The sequence below is a fragment of the Anopheles aquasalis genome, chromosome 3, assembly GCF_943734665.1.
Source record: "Anopheles aquasalis chromosome 3, idAnoAquaMG_Q_19, whole genome shotgun sequence".
In the NCBI taxonomy this organism is placed as follows: domain Eukaryota; kingdom Metazoa; phylum Arthropoda; class Insecta; order Diptera; family Culicidae; genus Anopheles; species Anopheles aquasalis.
Window position 1 is genome coordinate 33,316,596 of NC_064878.1, and position 19,845 is coordinate 33,336,440.

General features: G+C 36.0%; 1 protein-coding gene across 2 annotated transcripts; it reads left to right on the top strand.

Moving 5' to 3' along the window:
• Positions 1–7,196: 7,196 nt before the first annotated feature.
• Positions 7,197–16,038, top strand: LOC126575059 (zinc finger protein 660-like). 2 transcript variants are annotated; one of them, XM_050235559.1, is made up of 4 exons: positions 7,197–7,429; positions 7,623–7,678; positions 14,355–14,574; positions 14,642–16,038. In XM_050235559.1, the coding sequence occupies exons 2-4, from the start codon at positions 7,671–7,673 to the stop codon at positions 15,884–15,886; spliced, it is 1,473 nt and encodes a 490-aa protein (XP_050091516.1). In that variant the 5' UTR covers positions 7,197–7,429; positions 7,623–7,670; the 3' UTR covers positions 15,887–16,038. The 2 variants fall into 2 exon arrangements, with proteins under 2 accessions (XP_050091516.1, XP_050091515.1); XM_050235558.1 differs by having other exon boundaries at positions 7,198–7,678.
• Positions 16,039–19,845: the final 3,807 nt, after the last annotated feature.

Below are 19,845 nucleotides of genomic sequence, written 5' to 3' on the forward strand. Positions count from 1 at the left end.
TGGGCGCTATCATCACAAAATCTAAACATGTTCAATAAATGTTCTACCATATTTTATACCATCCACAGACTTACATCTATGATTGAGCTCAAGATTGCCCAGTAGCAGCGGTTTAAATTCGGGAAATAAGGGCGAGAACAAGGATGCATACCAAGAGGGTCGGTTCAAAAAATTGGAATGTTTCCTAGGGTGCAAATAGCAAATAATTGATGAGTTTTCTGTGACAAGCTGAAAGTCAAAATATGTGAGACTATTTCTTGTTGCTTTCTGTGAATAAATTGTTGCACGGTGTTCAGAGCCCCGAACGTTGGCAGTATAAGCGAATCTTTTTCATTTATTTTTCCTTGTTAGTTCGACTACTCAAATTGATTGCCTTTAAATCAATCATACAGTTCGAGCTTTTTATGTTTTGAAACATTTGAAGTAATTTGAGGTATAGTTGAGATTGTTTATTTGATAGTTTAATATATATTACATTATTATATATTAGTATATTTGTTTTTTCATCAAAATGTAAAAACATGATTTTTCGATTTTTTTTTGTTAAACCTGAACGATTAACGATTGTCACACGTTGAATAACGATAAAAGTGCCTTTTTTAATAGTGCAGAATGCAGAAGTGTTTATCAACAGGTGGAAGCAAGAAAAAATGGCACGGCTCCGGAAAGATTCGTATTTCATTTCATACTTACAGTATAATCAATGAGAACTGAATGTAACTAGTTTAAACAGTTTAATATTGCTCTATCACACAATAAACAATCATCTTATATAACAAAACAATATATTTTCTAGTGGCCCGAAAAAGACACAGACTATTTTCGCTCAGATTATTCACAGAAAGCAATACAAAAAGTAACAGTTGTATTAGGTACAGTGAGTTAGAAAATAATTACCCTTATCGATCAAAATTGTTTATACGAGTTAGGTTTTGTATTAATATCAATGTTAAATATTTGCTATTTAATGTAAGGTTCATTTATTTTGTACTGATCTTATTTTTTGCCATACTCTTTAAAACATGCTAAAATCTTGAGCATGAAAGAGTGTATACAGATTCATATTCTCCCTGTTGAATGCAACAAGTCAATGGCAAAAAAACGCGAATAACATAGAGAATCACCCCTCGAAAAATTACACTTTGAAATTAGCTACTGCTCGAAACTTGACAGATACGGATGTCTATGTTCTTCTGCTATGTGTCAAGGGCAACCAATTATTATCTCACCGTTAAGCGGTTGTAATAAAATAATCAATTCCAAATGTATTCACATAACTCATCTTTCCCACTCTTGTTTCAGGATCCCTGCTGAACGCGTACACACGAAGCAAACATACTGACGGACGGTAGATGCTACATTCACCGCACCGATGATTATAGTCTTTCCCATGATCTAGATTCCTTATTTTATAATAATTTGAGCACTTTAAAGCATAGAACGCTCATATCCCTTCTATCCCTTCCTTCTCTTACCACATCTCTTACTGGAATTGGCTAAACTAACAGCATTTGACATGTGTTGATTGACAGACCACAGTTTTGCAATTAACCAGGGCTTGCAACAGGCTCCCGAAGTAATGACGAACATATTTTGATTGAATAAAATATTTATTTTTATTTGATTGACCAGCTGCCTGCATGAATCCATGGTTGAAATGGTTTCAAATCAGCAAAACGGTCAACCTACTATCGTTTTGAACGATTTATTTTCGGGGGAGTTCTGTCTCGAGGCATCGTTTACAACGGAGGGCTTATTGCAACCAAATTGTATTTCCACACTCTTATCCAAACCCAAGGGTGTTGATTCTTAACTGTTGAAGAGCTCGTATTTCCAGCCTGTCTTTATTACGGCTGGGGCGACAATCTGACCAGGAAAATTCGCATTCGAATCGATGTAGAAGTTTGAAAAGAGAGGTTCTAAAAAAGATGAATAGAAAAGGATCTCCTACGTTCATAATAAAGGATTTTCATTGATTTTCTTCAAATAATAAATGTTTTTTGTGGTGCGATTTTTCGTAATCAATTAAATAAACAAAATATGCAAGGTTAAAAAAAATTTCTTTAATACTAAACAACAGAAATTAGACACAAGCAAGGACAAGATTTTGATGTATTGAAATAAAAGATTTCTTCAGAATTTTTTAAAATATATATTCATATTTTAGATTCATTTTTGCACTTTTAGATGAACAACAATTTACTATGCATACACAATCTTAGTATATCTAAATGCTGCTAGTAAAATAACTATCGCAATCCGATACCAATACAAAAGACTATTGTTTTGCCACACACAACCTCGACAGTTGGTCAGCACTTTTTCATGAAATTCATGTCAGAATTGATCAGCAATCAACGCCATTTCGGAAGTGCTTATCTATTCTGCTAAACCTTTTCTTTTCAGGATATGTTGCTTGATTTAGTCAAGCAAATTTTGTGAGCAAAGAATATCCCTTGATCGATCTTTTTCATCGAAATGATATACCAGTACAGTAACAATGATGGCAACACTGGGGTCATGTTGGGTTTCGGGGATTATCGACCTAATGAATAATTTATTTCACTTATATTGACACAACCCGAGCGCACTTGTCCAATTTAGAACAATTTTCGCCAAATCAATACAATTGGAATAACATTTGTATTCAGTACGATTGTGTTCTATGCATTTTATCGCCGACAATGCATTGCGGACAGTAGTCGAAAATTGTCAAAATTAAGATATGCTGGAGGGGACTGGTTAAAGATTATCAAAGCCATTTGGAAAGGAGGAAAGGAGTTCTGGTTGATAAGAAGGGTTCGTTTTGCCAACATACAGTTTTGCTTATGTGTCGGTTCTTATTATTGTGTAAAGCTGCCTACACCTTTCAAAATGTATGCACAAAGAGCAAAGTTGTGCTAAAACTAGTAAAATTCCGTTGTGAAGATTATTATTATTACGGCGGTAAAAACACACCATACTTACTTACCAAACTTTACATTGCATTACAGTGCATAAGCTGTAATAAACATATTCTGAAATTCTAAAAAATACACATGCTGATGATGATTGAATTGATAGATTAATCATTAGTAGCCACTCTTAACCTAAACCTGTTTTTTTCCTGAACATTTATTTTCTTACTTGTTTGCAAATGACACTCAACTAACACTTAACACTAACCGCCAAAGTACCTGTTGCAACTAGCATAATCTAGACCAGACGTCTCAAACTCATATCAGCATGCGGGCCGCACAGGAAAGTAACAGTCAGCGGGCCGAAGTTTGAAATATCGGGTGTGACCATAACACCAAACCAGCAGCCAGCTGGATGTCTAAAACGGAAGCACTAGATTGTGCTTAAGGTCCCCTTTTGTAATTTCTGTTAAATTTAATTTTTTCAAATGAAACGCAAAAACTGTAAGATGTATACACCAATACTGTTGCGGATAGTCTTCGCGGAATTAATCGGTGTAAGACAATTTGTCGGTGTTCTGGTTCAATGTGGTGAGACCACCAATTTGGTCTTCTTTATTCGTTGGTATCAAAAGAACACACAGCCCGCGCGCGCCTTTTTATATCCCTTTCTCTTCTCTCTTCTAACGGCTGTAACGCCTAGCGCGTAACGACTAACGCTTTTACTTTCGAGCTCCTCTACCCTTTTTGTCATTTTTGACAAATACCATAAATATATACTAGCTGAACATAGAACCAGACGAGCTACGATTCTTCCTAGACTTAGACTAGACTTAGGAGTAGACTTGACTAAGAAAACATACATGTTTTTTATAATTTGATGTACCGATTTATTACTAATTGCAGATTTCATTGTTGAAAGAATAGTTGGTATTATAGTTTATCGTTAAAATAAAATGTTGATTCATTTCCCAGCAGCTGAATGGAGATGAATATAATTTTTAAAAAGTGCGTAGGACATTTACTCTTGCCCGGGTATTTAATAAATGTGGTTCGATTATGCCAGAATAACTAATCCTGTTGAATACAAATTACTGAAGCAAGGACTTTGTAATTGTCTTATCTGCTAAATTTAATAAACAACTGCTACCCCCATACTATTTACCAAAATTGTCCTTTCTCTAATCAGATAGTGATAGGTTTATTTATGCAAAAACCCAGTGAATTAATCATCTGTAAATGCACGCAGTCGCTTCACCGTTTGTTTTCAGAACGTGTTTCCCTTTGGCTATATCATACGACCGGAAAGCAAGTCCTCCATAATCTGTGTCTCTAATTTCTTTAGTACGCCTTTGAGCAATCCAACGCAGTTACGAAGACCCTTCACACGCAGTATCGTCACACTTTATCCTTGCCGATTGTGTCAAAGTAAAGAATACCAAAAGTCGTTTTGATAAATAATCTCTATAGGATCTTTCGGAGAAAATTTATTCAATTTTCAAAACAAACAAGGAATGATTATACATTTAAAAAAATGTATAACAACATACGAATCAAAGCTTCTTAAAAAAGGACATGAAGTGACGTAATTCTTGAAAAATCTCTTCATTATTTTTACAAAAAACAACAAAACCAGTGTCAAATCCTCAGAACAAAATTCCAATGTGAATTCCATGCCAGAAGTACACATACGAATATATGCTATTCTATTTCAATTATATAAATTAAGTAATGTGAATAAATATTATACATAAGATTGTCAATAAGAATGAATCATAGTAAACAAAAATTTTGAATTGTTACAATTTTGTATAAATTTGCTAAATGGTAGTTCTTCTTGTGTACAACAAAATTCAATTTTCCTATGAGTAAGGAAAAGATATCACGGCAGCTTTGACTAACCATTGAAAACAAAGCTAACATAACAACGCTACTCGAAATGATTATTTTCGCTGTTAACCGTATGAAGTGTTCTGATCCCGTTATTCCTCACCATGTTCATGTCCTATTAAATACACAACATACGTTTGAAGGCGGCTTCAAACTGTCATCAGAGTTAAGAAGGTAGCAGTACAAACCCATATCATGGCTATGAATTATGAACAGACACTTCCTGGTTGTGCACATGTAGTAGTCCTCTTTCTTACCCTCGCTTATATTCCTTCTCTCACCATTTGATGTTGAGGTTTTACCTTTTCTTCATATTTGTGACATTTTTACGACTCAAGTGGAATAAGATAGCTATCTCAAGCAGCTTCCATTCATCCAACTGAATGGTTGAAAGAAATTTATGGTCAAGAGATAATTAGGAACCATCCTCGAAGCAGTTGAAATGAGCAGAGCCAGCATCACCATCAGCTGATCGGTCAGCATGTGATAAGAGTACACGTTGGCTGTGTCGCGGTGCTTTTCATACAAATTCATAGGATGCATGAAATTGTCCATAAAAAACGACGGCTCTGCCGGTATGAACCTGCTAAGACGGTATGATGCATAGATCAAATTCTCAGATCAGGCGTCAAATCTTGATAAAAGGTCCGAAAACTTCGTGAAAAAAATTAATATGTCTTTCACTATTCTCTTGATTTTTTTAAATTAATACCAAGTGAAAAAAGCACAAACTAGCGTTATTTCATCGTCTCGTTTTGTTTGTTTCACAATCGTTATTTAATCGTCATAACAATTGTGCAATATTGTTATATTCGTTACTCGATACTCTATTCTTTATATTCTCTCTTCCTTACTATTCTCTTATAAATACGGCTTCACCCGTAATATACTAACAACATAAAGAAATTCACTAAAGCCTGGCAATGAAAGAGGTTTAGATCATTAAGTTCTGGAAATTAAATCGCCCAGTTGTGAAATTAGATACCAGTTAAACTTGCCGGCTACTTGTTATTTTGAGATAGCTGAAATGTTTTAAATCAATCAGGTTTTATTAATTTGTTTCTCTATTATCAATCTCTATTATAGTCAATCAAGAACACAAGCCTAGAATAATGCAAACAATCCAAGGCCAAATTTGTCGAACACAAGTTTGATGACAACCCAACAATTTAGATGGAAATTTTTCATTCATCCAACATACAGTCTAGATCAGGGGTCTCAAACTCATATACACACGCGGGCCGCAGAGGACAGTACCAGCAAAGCAGCGGGCAAGGAATCCGCGCGTCCGTGGGCCGCACCATTGTGTGGTGAATGTTAAAATATTGAGAAATTTGTTCATTAATCAGTTTTTCTATCACTATTGTCATTGTAGCTAAATCATAAATCTTCAATTCTGTTTAGTTTTTTTTTTTTAAAGTTAGCTGTATGCAAAAAAAAACTGCTAGAATCCGTCAATACTTGCCGTCAATTGACTCTAAGAATTGCGACAAAGAATCATGTACGACAAAGAATCATTCGCAAAAGCTTTTACTAAATATGCCTTAACAACTCAATCAGACCTCTTCGCTTACAATTTAAATCGTTGTTTAGGTTTAGGTTTTGGTAAAAAAAAAGTTTGTTAAAAGCAGATAAAATACTGGCTCAATAAAAGAAAGAATACTTCCTAATTCTTGATATGTATCGCTTTTATTGAAATCCAAACATCAAAAGTGAAAAGTGCGATGCATCCTGCAGCGATCTCTGCGACATGCAAAACAGTAGGAACGAAACAGCGGACTGTGATTGGCTGCCATAGATTAAGTTGCCGTGCTCCCATTGGTTGAGCTAGCCAAAGGACAGCCGAAGGACAACACGTGTTTGATGCAAGTGCCGGTATTGCACCGCAAGTCCAGAAGAAACTATGAGGTGCAGCAGTTGTACCGGCACCTCTCAGGTTCCTCGAATACCTGTGGTTGGTCTGACTGCATGGTATAAGGAAGCGTTATTGTCAACGAAAAAGGTTGTAGAATTTTACCGGTTTTGCTGCCGGTGCCGTATTTGTAGCGCCAAACGAAAAAGTGCAGATCAAAAAGAAAGCACCGCACATGCGTTTCGCGTTTGTGCAAGAATCGTCGGATCGGTTCGGGTGGAAGTCTATCTCGTTTCCTCCGGATTCATGCCATTTCCTTCCTTCCCCTGGCTTCGCTGAGATCTCGCTCACTCTCTCTTGCCATCTCTCTCTCTGTATCTCTCTTGCTCTATCCCGGTCAGTCTCTGTCTCTGTTTGCCTTCTTCTTTATCGCGTGGAGAAGTCCCGGTTCCGTGCGGCACGTACAGGATACGAAATTCTTCCTATTTCTTCTGAATGGCAAACTGGCATGCCTTGCATTCGAAATTTCGAGTATTGTACAGACAACGACGGCATGTGCTGCATAACCAATGAAGGCCGGTGCGTTACGATCGGTGCGTTACAGCCGAGCAGTCGGATCGGAGGGTGATTTCGAAAGTGCCGACAGTCGGAAGTGGTGGCCGCTCCTGGGAGGACGTTCACTTATAACACAACTCTGTGTGATTGTTCTGCAAGGCCGCCAGTGTTCTTGAAAAATAATCTAGAATTTAGTTTGAGAAACCCGAATCTGGACAAATAATTTGTATAATAGGTGAAGTAGTGTTCTGAAAAGTGAAAAATAGAGTGGTGAAAATGATGAGTTGATAACCGATGAGCCAATGGATAATTTACAGCCACGAAACACAATTTCTTCTTTTAAGAATCTATAAAACGACAAACTGTAACCTATATGAACACGAAGAAATTGCTTGAACATTGCGTTCTTTCGTGACTGTTCGTTTCAGTTCTTCAATAGTTTCGTACATACATACGCATCATACTGCAATACCACAATGGAGCCGTAAGTATTTTATTTTTATTTATATATTTCATACACAACAAGCAGGAACAAAAAAAATCCTTTTTATAATATAATAATAATAAGTTTGAATTCCTTACAAGTTTGAATTGTTTCGAATTGCACTTTGAGAAAACTCGATGAACTTATTGATCTTCTTTGTTGTACAGCGTCAATCTCATTTAGTAAAAAAAAAATCAGACAAGTTTTACAAACAAAACGCAACATCAAAAATGGCATTTGAAACACCGATAAAAAGAAACAAGTAGTAGGAACATGAGCGATGTTGTAAGATCATGTGATTTTCAATTATTCTTTTGCTGTGGAAGGTTTTTACGACACGCGCTACTGCGAAATCAAAAGATGGTCTCATGCGTGGAATTCTCCGAGAAATAGCAGATACCGAGAAGAATGATAAAAACATTGAATTTGGAACTGGAAAATATAACCTAAGAAAATGAAACGAAATAAATTAAATGTCAGGTTTTTTGTTGTGCATAAAAAATCTGTTCGATGGTAACTAAGATAAGATAATGGTAACTAAATCAGCGGAGGTACGGTGCGTTGAATTGCTTAGTAACTGATATTCGTTCTACGTCGTATGTTTTGATAATATTAGAGTTTTTTTTAATAACGAACAAATACTTGAACTTATTTCTATTTAATGTATTCTTATAGGTATGCTTTTGGGTAGCTCTTTATCTGTTTCATCCATATTGTTTAGTTATTATTTTTCATCCTATTGTTTAAAGCGGCCCATACAGGCTCAATTTTATTTATAATTGTTTGCATGCAAGTTTATGGACGTAACGCCGGAAACAAATTAAACGTTATTTCTGCATCAAAAACATTGATGAATAAAATTAAGGGTGTGTGGGCCGATTTTAATTTGATTGACAAATGCATCAATGTAGCCCACACACATAAATATATTTACGTCAATGCATGCAAGTTATAAGTATTGATCAATAAAATTTAACGTGTATGGGCCGCTTAATAGTTATACTTTTTAAAATTATTTGATTAGTTTTATTGAACTGAGATTTAATCAATAATACTATTGTTTTTTAGATTAATTTTGAGTTCTCTGTACTATATGTGTATCTAAAAAAATTAATAAATATATTAATTTATTAAATAAAAAATTATTCCCATTATCATAAATTCATGCAAGGTTAACTGCATTCAAATTGTCGAATATTGAAACTATTTTTTTGTTTTAGTAAAAAGCCAAGAATAGCATAATGACTACTGGATCTAGAATTAGTATTGTCTTAACTTCCGTCAATCATCAACAAGGCCAACATATCAACAATCCATAATGACATCATGATTTTTGGTACTTCTTATCATATGTACCGTACGCCGCGGACTAATCAAATAAGTTATTTTGCAGTAAAGTACTGGGATAAAAGATACTGAAAGGGACATCGTGTATCGATGATTCATTAGATTCATTGATTCAATATTTATTTGTTGCTACTCCTGTCGCAAGAAGCCAGAATCATGAAGAAGGATGCGAAAAATGCGACATGCGACAAAAAATTCCTTACAATAAAAATACTTTGATTACAAAAAGCAATGGTTTATCATTCCATGATAATACAATCGATTCGTTTCGTATTTTCTACAATAAAATACACCAGAATTGTGTGGACGATGTCACCTAACCTCTCACTAACTAGAGAGTAAACAATGTATAATGTTCATTTTCATAAATGCTCAATTTGTGTAATACCACTCCGGTAATTACGTTATGAGGGTCTTTTGCGGTCGAAATATTACACACACAAACCATGCAAACCTTTATCGAGCAGAACTCCCCTTCATTTACAATGCATAGGCATGTTGTTACTCCTCACCGTATTAAGAAGCCTAATCAATTGTTGCATCAAGTCATCCCTTATGTCTGTGCGAAACGGTTAATGAACACATTTACTTCAACAGGATTAGTAATGATCATCTATTATTGCTAAATTTTGCAAATATTTCATACAAACAGAAAAAGTCTATACGGCAATACCTTACTAGTAGCTGTAGTTATTCATTTCATTCCCAAAAGTAATGTATAAACTATATGAAAAACAAGCTCATTTAAACAAATCTAAACAATGGGGCAACGATTTAGAAAAGTAAAAACCGGTCTACTTTTCTTTATCTGAATCTATATAAAGTAGTCGACATAGAATCATCTCCCATGAAATGAACTACAGCTATAAGATTTGACGTTGCATAACATTTTCCAATGAATGTTAAATTTGTTTATTGATCTGTGCACATGCAAATCATTTGAAGTGATTGATTGTTCCTACCGAATCTATCTTCGTTTTCCCCATAATCTTGGTATAGAATAAAATAAATTCGTATGGCTGTAAAACAACTGCGTCACCCTTTTTACCTAGCATTCTCTACGCAAGGTGTTGCAAGTAGCACATTTACAAATGTAAAATGCGTAAGGCGAATCACGTCCCCGATACATTTTTCATTGAACATCTGCCTATAATGTGCGTACCATACTTTTCGAATAAAATGTTTAAACAACATGTGACAATCACAGTTTAGACTGACAATTGTGCCATTACGATGCAAAGGGAGACAACATAGAACGTTTGTATTTTAAGTCAACCTTTCGACCCGATAAAATACTTTACGCCAACAATAAAAAACAAGAGGCATAAAAAGTTAAGGGCAGTAAAAAAAACTGAAAAAATGCTCATCGTTTTTCCTTGAATGCAGTTTTAAATTAGATTTTATCACCCTAAGAGAGGGATTTTTTTAGGAATATCTTACTATTAAGCATGTAATTAACAAGCTCGTAGTCGTCCCCTCAGAATCTTTATTTATAGATACAGTTGTGTTCAAAATAATAGCAGTGCCGAACCACCCAGTAAAGAAATGATCATTATTCAAGTATGCGTTGTCTATTTTATCAATCAATCATGTGGGTGTGTAGTGGTGGGATCACTGATAAGATAGACATACTACTTGCACCAAGAATATCATAACTTGCTGATATTTTTGCGAAAAACTGCTGCAACGTCTGTTTTTTACTGTTCAAAATAATAGCAGTGGTGAGTGGTTCTAAGTTATTTTCATTGTTATTTTGTGTTTAAAAAAAATTCTTTGCACGTTTTGCTTTTCCATCAATCGGTTAATATGTAAAAAGCAAAAAATTAACGAAAGGCAAGACTTTTTTATTTTTACAGCAGTAAAATGGGACCCTCTAACCATTGATCTGATGAGAATCGGAATTTTATTTTAAAAATATGGAAAAGTAAGAAAAATCGTATTTGCAGGTTCAAGAACTACTGGGATGCTTTGCCAAAATGATCAGCAATGATTTAAAATGGAAAGCGGAGGCAAAAACGAGTGCCGGCAGCGATGCAAGTCTCAGGAGACTGGCTGAAAGATAGTGTACATGTCGAGGAGAGATCTAACAATCACTTCCAACAGGATTAGGGATGCATTGGACTTGTCTGCGAGCACAGTAACAGTCAGGGGACGATTAATAGAAGCTAATCTGTACGCACGAAGTCCCCGTAAAGTACCTTTGTTGTCGAATCAACATGTTGCTAAACGTCTTAAGTTTTCAAAAATCCACGTGGACTGGTCCAAGGAAAAATGACGCAATGTTTTGTGATCTGATGAATCCAAAATAGTGTTGTTTGGATCAAAATACCGTCGTTAGTACGTAATACGTCCATTTGCCACAGAATTTCGACCACGGAATACGGTAAGGACATTGAAAAATGAGGAGGCCAATATAATAGTATGGGGATGTTTTTCCTCCTATATTGCCTGACCATTTTATCGTATACCAGGCATCATAGACCATCATGCATACACCAGAATCCTTGTCTAGGTCATGCTTCCTTATGCTGAAGAAGAAATTCCATTGAAATTTTTATTTCAACAGGATAATGATCCTAAATATACTAGTGAACGCGTAAAAGCGTGGATTCAGCCGAAGAACATCGAGGTTATGGAGTGGCCAGCGCCGTCTCCTGATCTCAATTCCATTGGGAATCTATGGGTAGATGTCAAATGTGCTGTTTCGGAAGCAAAGCCGATGAAAATGGAAGAGTTTTGGTCAGTAATTCGTAAATCGTGGGCTGCGATCCCCGTCCCTCGATGTCAAAGACTTGGAAGCTCTATGCCTAAGCGATGCGCCTCTGTAATAAAAAATAAAGGCTATTCTACAAAGTATTGAAGTGGAAAAAACAATGTCAGTACCACGGAACCTATTTTTCTTTTCAAATTTGATATTCTCGAGTGAAAATACTAGGAATGGTGAAACACTGCTATTTTTTTGAACAGCTACTTTTTTAGTTATTTTAAAATTGCCCTTAGTAATGGGCTGATTTTAAAAAGTAAACTATGCATTCTTATTTAGTTTTGTTCCTTTTTGTATACACAACAAACAGATTTCGAATCGATGCATGAATTATCATTTTATGTTACTTTTTAGCTTTTGAACCAGCCACTGCTATTATTTTGAACACAACTGTATATGTTAGTTATATATACTATACTATACATTGTTTTCAGACTATGCAACAGTTCAATTAAACATACGGCTCGTCGGTCCTTATATATGTTTAAAAACAACAGTTCAATTATAAAGAATAAGTTATTTCTTGTTCATAATTCACAAATGAAAGAGAGGATCACATGTAAAAGCAATCTTTACTATCTGAAGCAGTGAATGTTATTCAGTTGGCTTAGTCGTATATCTGACTACTTGTTGATTTGGTCCCATCTTTGAAAACTACCCATCAACTGGGACATCAACTGGGACTGGTGCACCTGTCGTGGATATTTTAACCTTGCCCCTTGCGTTAGATCCGTGTGTTGGATGCGTGTGTCGCGATTATAGCGATTGATTTTCGATTTCCTTCGTTTCAGACAGATATAATCTACATGATTTTGGTCACGTGACGCATCATAAATGAAGAAAAATACCATAGCAAGCGGAAGCCAATTTGAATGCATTATACATGTTTCTGGTTGCGACCCAAAGCGAAAACCTATAAGACCGTTTCTACACTGCGCCAAAATTTTCGCTGCCAAAACGAAACTTATAGGATTCCCATAGAAATCTTTCATATTCCAATAGGAATTCTATGGGAATCCTATAAGTTTCCTTTTTGGCAGCGAAAATTTTGGCGCAGTGTAGAAACACTCTAACATTCTTCGTCAGGTTCCTTTTTTTGCAACGCATACCCAACATGTTCCAATTGGATTATACAACTTGTGCCGGTGTACATGAAATTCCCTAGTTACACTTGTGTCACCCCATTCAAATAGAATTGCTGGAGCGGTCGTTACTCCCGTAAGATTACGTTCTTTCGTTAGTATAATCTAATTTGAATTTTTACTGACTTGATACTTTCAAGCAGAGTTTTAATGAGTATACGGAAAATTTTAAAGGAATCCGCGCCAGGTCTGTTTTTCTAATTCCATGCCTCTTACTACGGTCGGTTAATTAATGAAGCATTGAGATCCAGTTTTTGTTAAAAAAAAACTTATCCTTTAGAAAGGAATTAGAATATCAGATACATAAAAACAACATTTTTCCTTTGCTACAAGAACCTTTTCTAGTCCATGTACCGTTGTAGTCATTTTATAATTTTATCTCGTTCTGCTCCTTTGTTTCCTTGCAAACGGGAGAATCAAATATGATTAAGATTCGTTTCGTTTTCTTCACCTTGCAGCCAAATGCTGCCTTGTCCAATGACAAACGCCCAATGCCATATTGACAACAGTAAATTATGTCTCGTTCGCACAGGAACGTACAAATGATACTCCTCGGAGACCATAAATCATCTGTTGAATGGAGGAAATATGTCTCCCTCGAATAGAATAGTTCAGCTGTAGAAAATGGGTGGACAATCTCGACACCTACACCCAATATCGAATGTATGCGTATTATGCATTCCAGATCTTAACAGCAATGAGTATGTCACTTGCCATACTTTGAGTTTTGTATGAATCTAACAAAGCCCAACAGGTTTATAACTTAATAAACACAAAGAAAAGTTTATAGACCATTTGATACGTTTTGGTAACGTAATCAAATTATTTTTTATCTAAAATTTATTACAGATGCATGATTGCAAAAAGGCATAAGGCATCTAAATATTTTGTCAACCTATAGATATGTTTTCCAATACGAAATAAATGCTGCCGAATTGCAATAACAATGTTACTGACAATTATTGATAAAACTCTTTGATAAACTCTCAATAAAATAACTCAAAAAGTCCTTGAAGTCCGCAATTATTTGCGCCAGAGCTATTCTTATATAAGCTCAGCTCATTTTATACCTGTGAGAACTAAACTATTGAGAATGACTAAAACTAAAATCTAAACTAAAAATTAATTAGTATTTCATTGGAATTATAAAAGTATAATCATACTATTAGACATAGAACAATTCTAATTTGATACGATTATATGTTACTAAAATATAATTGAAAACGGTATGTGTTACGAAACGATTATGAAAATTTGTTACAACCCGTTGTTCAAAAGATCTAATTTTGCCTGCAATACAAACTGCTGTTGACATCAACATTAACTCCTCTATAAATAAATTTGGGTAATTTGCGAGTACCACATTTGTCTATTTTACAAGACTATAGCAGTTTATATTTGTATTATCATTCTTATTTTATAGCTTTCTGGTATTGTATGTCCCTTATGCAACAGAGAGCACTCCTGCCATGCAGATTTCATCTCTTGAGTGCACCACGGTTGCGATTGGAGAACGAGATATCCAACACACACCTCACACACGCCGTATACCACTTTGGAAACAGACAACTTTTGATAGAAATAATGAAATAGATTCCGTTTTAATGGACGACCTACTAGCATTTGGTCCGTCCGACATGCGGGTAAGACGCTAGCTTAATACTCATACTGAAGAAGAATTAACTAAAGAAATATATTTTTTCTTCCCAGGTCTGCGATATTCTTTCGGATGCGAAAATCAATGTAAATTGTAAATCATTGCCGAATGAAACATACTCTGTGTACGATTGTCATTTGAAACCTTCAAAATTCGCACCTATTAGCAAACACAATACTATAGAGGAGTCATTCTCGAGCATTGACGAGGGATTTGGACAAAGCAACAGTGAAGATTCTGCGGACGATCAAACAACCGTCCAAATTCCGCTCATAACATCGTCGCCTAAAATATCGATAATTCCGAAGAAAGGGCAGAGCAAGAGCAGAAGTTACGATTGTGAAATTTGTCATCAACGATTTCCACTGAAAAAATCTCTCCGAAATCATCAAGCTAACGAGCACCCAGGCGAAAACTGTAATAAGTGTACAATTTGCTTGAAAACCTTCAAGTTGCGGTCTAATTTACGGCAACATTTGCGCATTCATACCGGTGAGCGACCGTTTCAGTGTGAAGTTTGTAACAAAACGTTTGTCCAGGGAAGCGCTCTTACAGTGCATCGCGAATTACACAAAGACCAACGAGATTACGAATGTAAGACGTGTCAGAAGGCATTCAAATCCAAGTTTGCTTTTAAGAAACACGAAAAAGTTCACACCGGTCAGCGACCTTTCAAATGTGAGGTATGCGGAAAAACCTTTACCCAATCTTGCAATCTAAAGGCTCACCAAAAATTACATAGTGGAAAGCACGCCTATGAGTGTGTTGTTTGCTCTAAGACCTTCCGCTTCAATTCACACTATCAAGACCATAAGATGACGCACACAAAGGATAAGAAATATTGCTGCAATGATTGCGGGCGAACATTCGCATATAAAAACTCTTATCAACGTCATATTTTAATCCACCGAGATGCGATTCAATACCATTGTTCTGTCTGTGGTAAGCTTTTCGGTAAACTAAGTCATCTAAATTTCCACATTAAATCACATGGTTCTAACCACATGGATTCTATGGCCATTGGAAACAGCAGCCTATCTCGCCTATCTTGTAATATTTCTGAAATCGGCATTGATACAAACCAAAACCCCCGAGATGACCTGAGAGAAGTAAATGGTGTAAACGAACGTGAGCATTACCGCTATAAGTGCGTTATCTGCACTCAGTCCTTTGAGGAGGAGAAAGAGCTACAAACCCATTTCAAATTACACGAGGCTGATGACTGTCCCTTTCAGTGCGGCATGTGTGGGATTCTTAATCTAAATCATTTCGAAGAAGTTTCCCCACCCGAATTGTGACAAAAGGGAAACTACGGTACCGTTTGATAATGGCTTGTTCTGTGATATCCGAGTGCGTATGAAATAAACATCTATTTGTCTCGGTTACTTAAACGGTCCGCAAAGATAAAAAGAGATAAGAATAATATTTTAATTACTGTTCTGAACGAGTATTTACCATACTGTATCCTATTTTGCCTAGCCCTGCAGTCGCCTTAATCTTAATGGGAAATATGTGTTTCTCCTAAGGGATCCCTACTGAGTAAGTACATTGCACTATAACTTTGGCGCATTGGTTATGTATTTAGTTTGGTCATTTGGGATTCATTTGAGAAGGGTCTGTCAAGACGAATTCTTAAGTCATAGTACAATGCTCAATAATTGAAAGAAAGTACCATCATAAGATGACACAATGCCAAGAAAGCCGGTAGGGCGGCACAGTACCCTTTTCGAGCAGGCTTCTTTTGAAATGTGTTGTCCCAAAAGAAACGAAGGGGTTAGTCGTATAATATAACTATCAATATCTGTCCCCGGATAAACAAACCGCTGCATGATAAACAGAAACTCTTTTCGTTGTAGCTATTTGTGTGGCATAAGTACGAGTTAGACGCGAGGTTCAATTTAATTTTAACTTTATCAACGATTATACAGTTGCAGAAATCGGATTTTTGTTCAAAGTGCACTCACCACTACAGTGGTAGACATTCGTACATCCGCACCAAGAGGCTTTGGAGTAAAACGGCAATCAATTACGAACGGATGCATTATTTTACGTGACATGCATTATTTTACAAACATGTGACTAGCATACACGTAAAATTCGGTGTAGATACGTGGGTAATTGTGAATGCTATGTGTCAATTTGTGAGTAATCGTTAGATTTCAGCTGTTTTAAACTGGACATTCGTATAGTCGCAGTGAATGAAAAAAAAAATCCACCAAAATCGTTAAATCGTATTCAGTGGTTGTATTTTTTGTTCAAAAATAGTAGAACTATTCTAGATAATTTTAAGCTTTAGAATTGCTCTTTTTGATAACACCCTGGCTTTTAATTATTTTTTTAAAATAATTCACCCAGGGCTGACACATAAATAAAAAACGACAAAAAATCAATGGATGGACCAGCAATAACCAGATGCATTTTACACATAACGGAGCATGAACAAATCGTAAAATTTTGAGAAAACTCAAAGCAAAGCCAAAGATGATTAATACCCATAACGACCAGCGACTTATTAACCATAAAAATGGTAACGTAGGTAATATAAAAGCAAAATGAAGTACTTCTCAAAGCAAATAAGTAATTTCTCGATAATTTGGAATGAAAGAGCCGTTATTGGTATGATTTGAACCATGAGGGACCCGCACCATACCACATCGTCAATTCAAAGCAAAAATTGGTTGGTGGTGGTGGGGTTTGGTGTCGAGCGTAACTTTCTCATCACGTACAGGTTTCCACTTTTTAAATTTGAACTCAAATGTTTCCAGGGATGTAAAAGGAGACTTTGGAAGACATTTTTATTCGTCTATCGGGGATTAAAACCTTTTTATTACAGGACAACAACACATCAATTAATTTTCACCAACAATTAAATGCATGGTTTGGAGACAAGAACATCCCTTTAACCAAGTGTGCGGCATGCATTTCTTATTGCAATTACATGGAAAACTTTTTGGGTTTGTTATTTGAATTGGTTTCTCATAAAAATCGGTAAATTAAAAATAATTCGAGTTTAAGTCAGGTCATTACCGACTGTTTGACTGAAATTAAATAGGAAACCCATTAAATCTAATCGGAACTCATGGCAAATCATAGTATTGTATTTCTTAGAAATGCAGGCAGTAATAAAAATATGAAACTTGCACATTGCTTCGAAAAAAAACTGTTAGAAAAATTGGTTTTTCATAAAGTGCGGCTATACGAATGTCCATGTCAAATATAAAAATTTTCCTCATATTTTCTCGAAAACAATCGTCAGCAAGGTGGATTTCATACTGTAATTCGGATTCTCTTTTGATCACCTGAGCTTCTTATATTACCTTGCTTATGTACTATGTATCTATATCTTATGTGAATCGCACCGTCCAAGTTGCTTCAACTTATTCCATACGTAACGTCTTACCATCATCTGTGCAACAAACTGACCAATGCCTCCAACAAAACTTGATCCTATCGTTCCATCTAACGTGTGTCTTGAATTCATTATCATTTCGGATCTGTTACTATAGGAACGAAAAATCTACTTCCTTGCAAATTCATCGACACAACTACGACCGTAAGCTAGCAACGCCAACCGCTAGCTCCAGTCATGAAAATGGAAGCATTGGTACTATGAATAGCACCAATCAGTCGCATCCGTCGTACAGAAGAATTCGTTCCCTAGCCCCCACAAATGCAGGGTCCTTTCTGACGAGCTCCATTAAGTTTGCCGTAACGTCGCGTACGTGATATCTCATATTTTGGCCGTTCTAGTACGTGCGCGGAGTTAACAAAACCGATTCAGAATTTCTGGGTATCCTTGGGTTTTCAAATATACAACACTAAGTTTGCTTTCAGCGGAGTTGAAGGGGGATGGAAAACACGTAGAACGCATCGATCTTTAAACCCAAATATAAATAATTAGACTAGCGGAAATTCGGAAAACAACTTCCACAACGCTGCAAACGCATTTATAGGATAAATTTAAACGCATTTATAGGATAAATAGGATAACCAGTGAGAATCATACAAATAACATCCCCCTACTGATCGAATGTTATTACATTTTTCTACACAATGCCAGTGTTCGACTGCGGCAATGTTTTAATTTAACCGAAAAATACTGAACTACGTGAAACACAACCGAGAGCAAACAACATTAATGGGGTTTCGGTCATAAAAGTATTATGCTGCTATCAGAAGAAATGATCCTCTATAAGGCGTTGCAACACAATTTCACATACTATGTATGAGGAATGCTATGATACATCATGGACGATTTCATAACGCAGGTTCGTCGCAGGTTAATTTTAATCACTGGAGCAACTATTCTCTTGCTGAAGACAAATAACTATTTTTTGCCAAAACTATCTTTCGTTATGGCTATTTTTGTTTCTATAGTATGCTTTGTTCTTTTCTCAAGAAGCGGCGTAGTTGACGCTGCGAAAATCTCAAATCAGAATCGAGATTGAACACATTGATTCCTGCTTACAACACTGGCCTATTGAATTTTTTTTTTCGAACATCGTAGTACATTAATATATTTCATATATTTTTATATATTCAGGGTCAGTATGAATAAACAACTTGATCGACGTCATGTTCGCGGGTCGGAGGACCATAACCGTTATAAATTGTTGCACCTCTCACAAAGTGCTTAGCTGCATCCTATGCATCGATATACATGAACATTAACGCTCTTTTTTCGCAAATTTTTCGCCTTGGTTTTTTATCACAGCTCCCAACCGCATTCCAAAACTATAGGCTGCCCAAATATTTGCACAGTTTTCTTTAAACGTATTTGAAGTATTTTTTCGTGTCACCTAGCATGTATCCGCATACTTAGAAATCCAGTAGATAAATCTGGAGACGATGCGCTTATGGCAAATTTTGCGCAAAACATGTCTGCACAATCAATCCAGAAAGTGATGAGACTGGATTTTGCTGACGAAACGGTTTGAGATAACGTGTTTAATTTTTACGCCAACGTAGAGGTAGGATTTAGTTATTCAACGCACTTTATTTCATTCGGCTATGACAAACTGAAAGAAAATGGGACGATTTTTCGTGAACCATGTTTTTAGTTGATGTAACATCGTAGCATCGTACCCTTTCTATGGACCACTGGTACTGGTACACTGGCAATGTTTTTCTGTAGGTCCGGATGATCCGCGCCAGACCAATGGTCCATAGAAAGGGGACATTCTACGGTGTTACATCAACTAAAAACATGGTTCACGAAAAATCGTCCCATTTTCTTTCAGTTGGTCATAGCCGAACG

What these genes read in the sequence shown, in the direction of transcription:
- LOC126575059 (XM_050235559.1), top strand. An exon ending in TTGGTCCGTCCGACATGCGG is followed by an intron (nt 14,575 to 14,641) that starts GTAAGACGCTAG and finishes TTTTCTTCCCAG; the next exon opens with GTCTGCGATATTCTTTCGGA.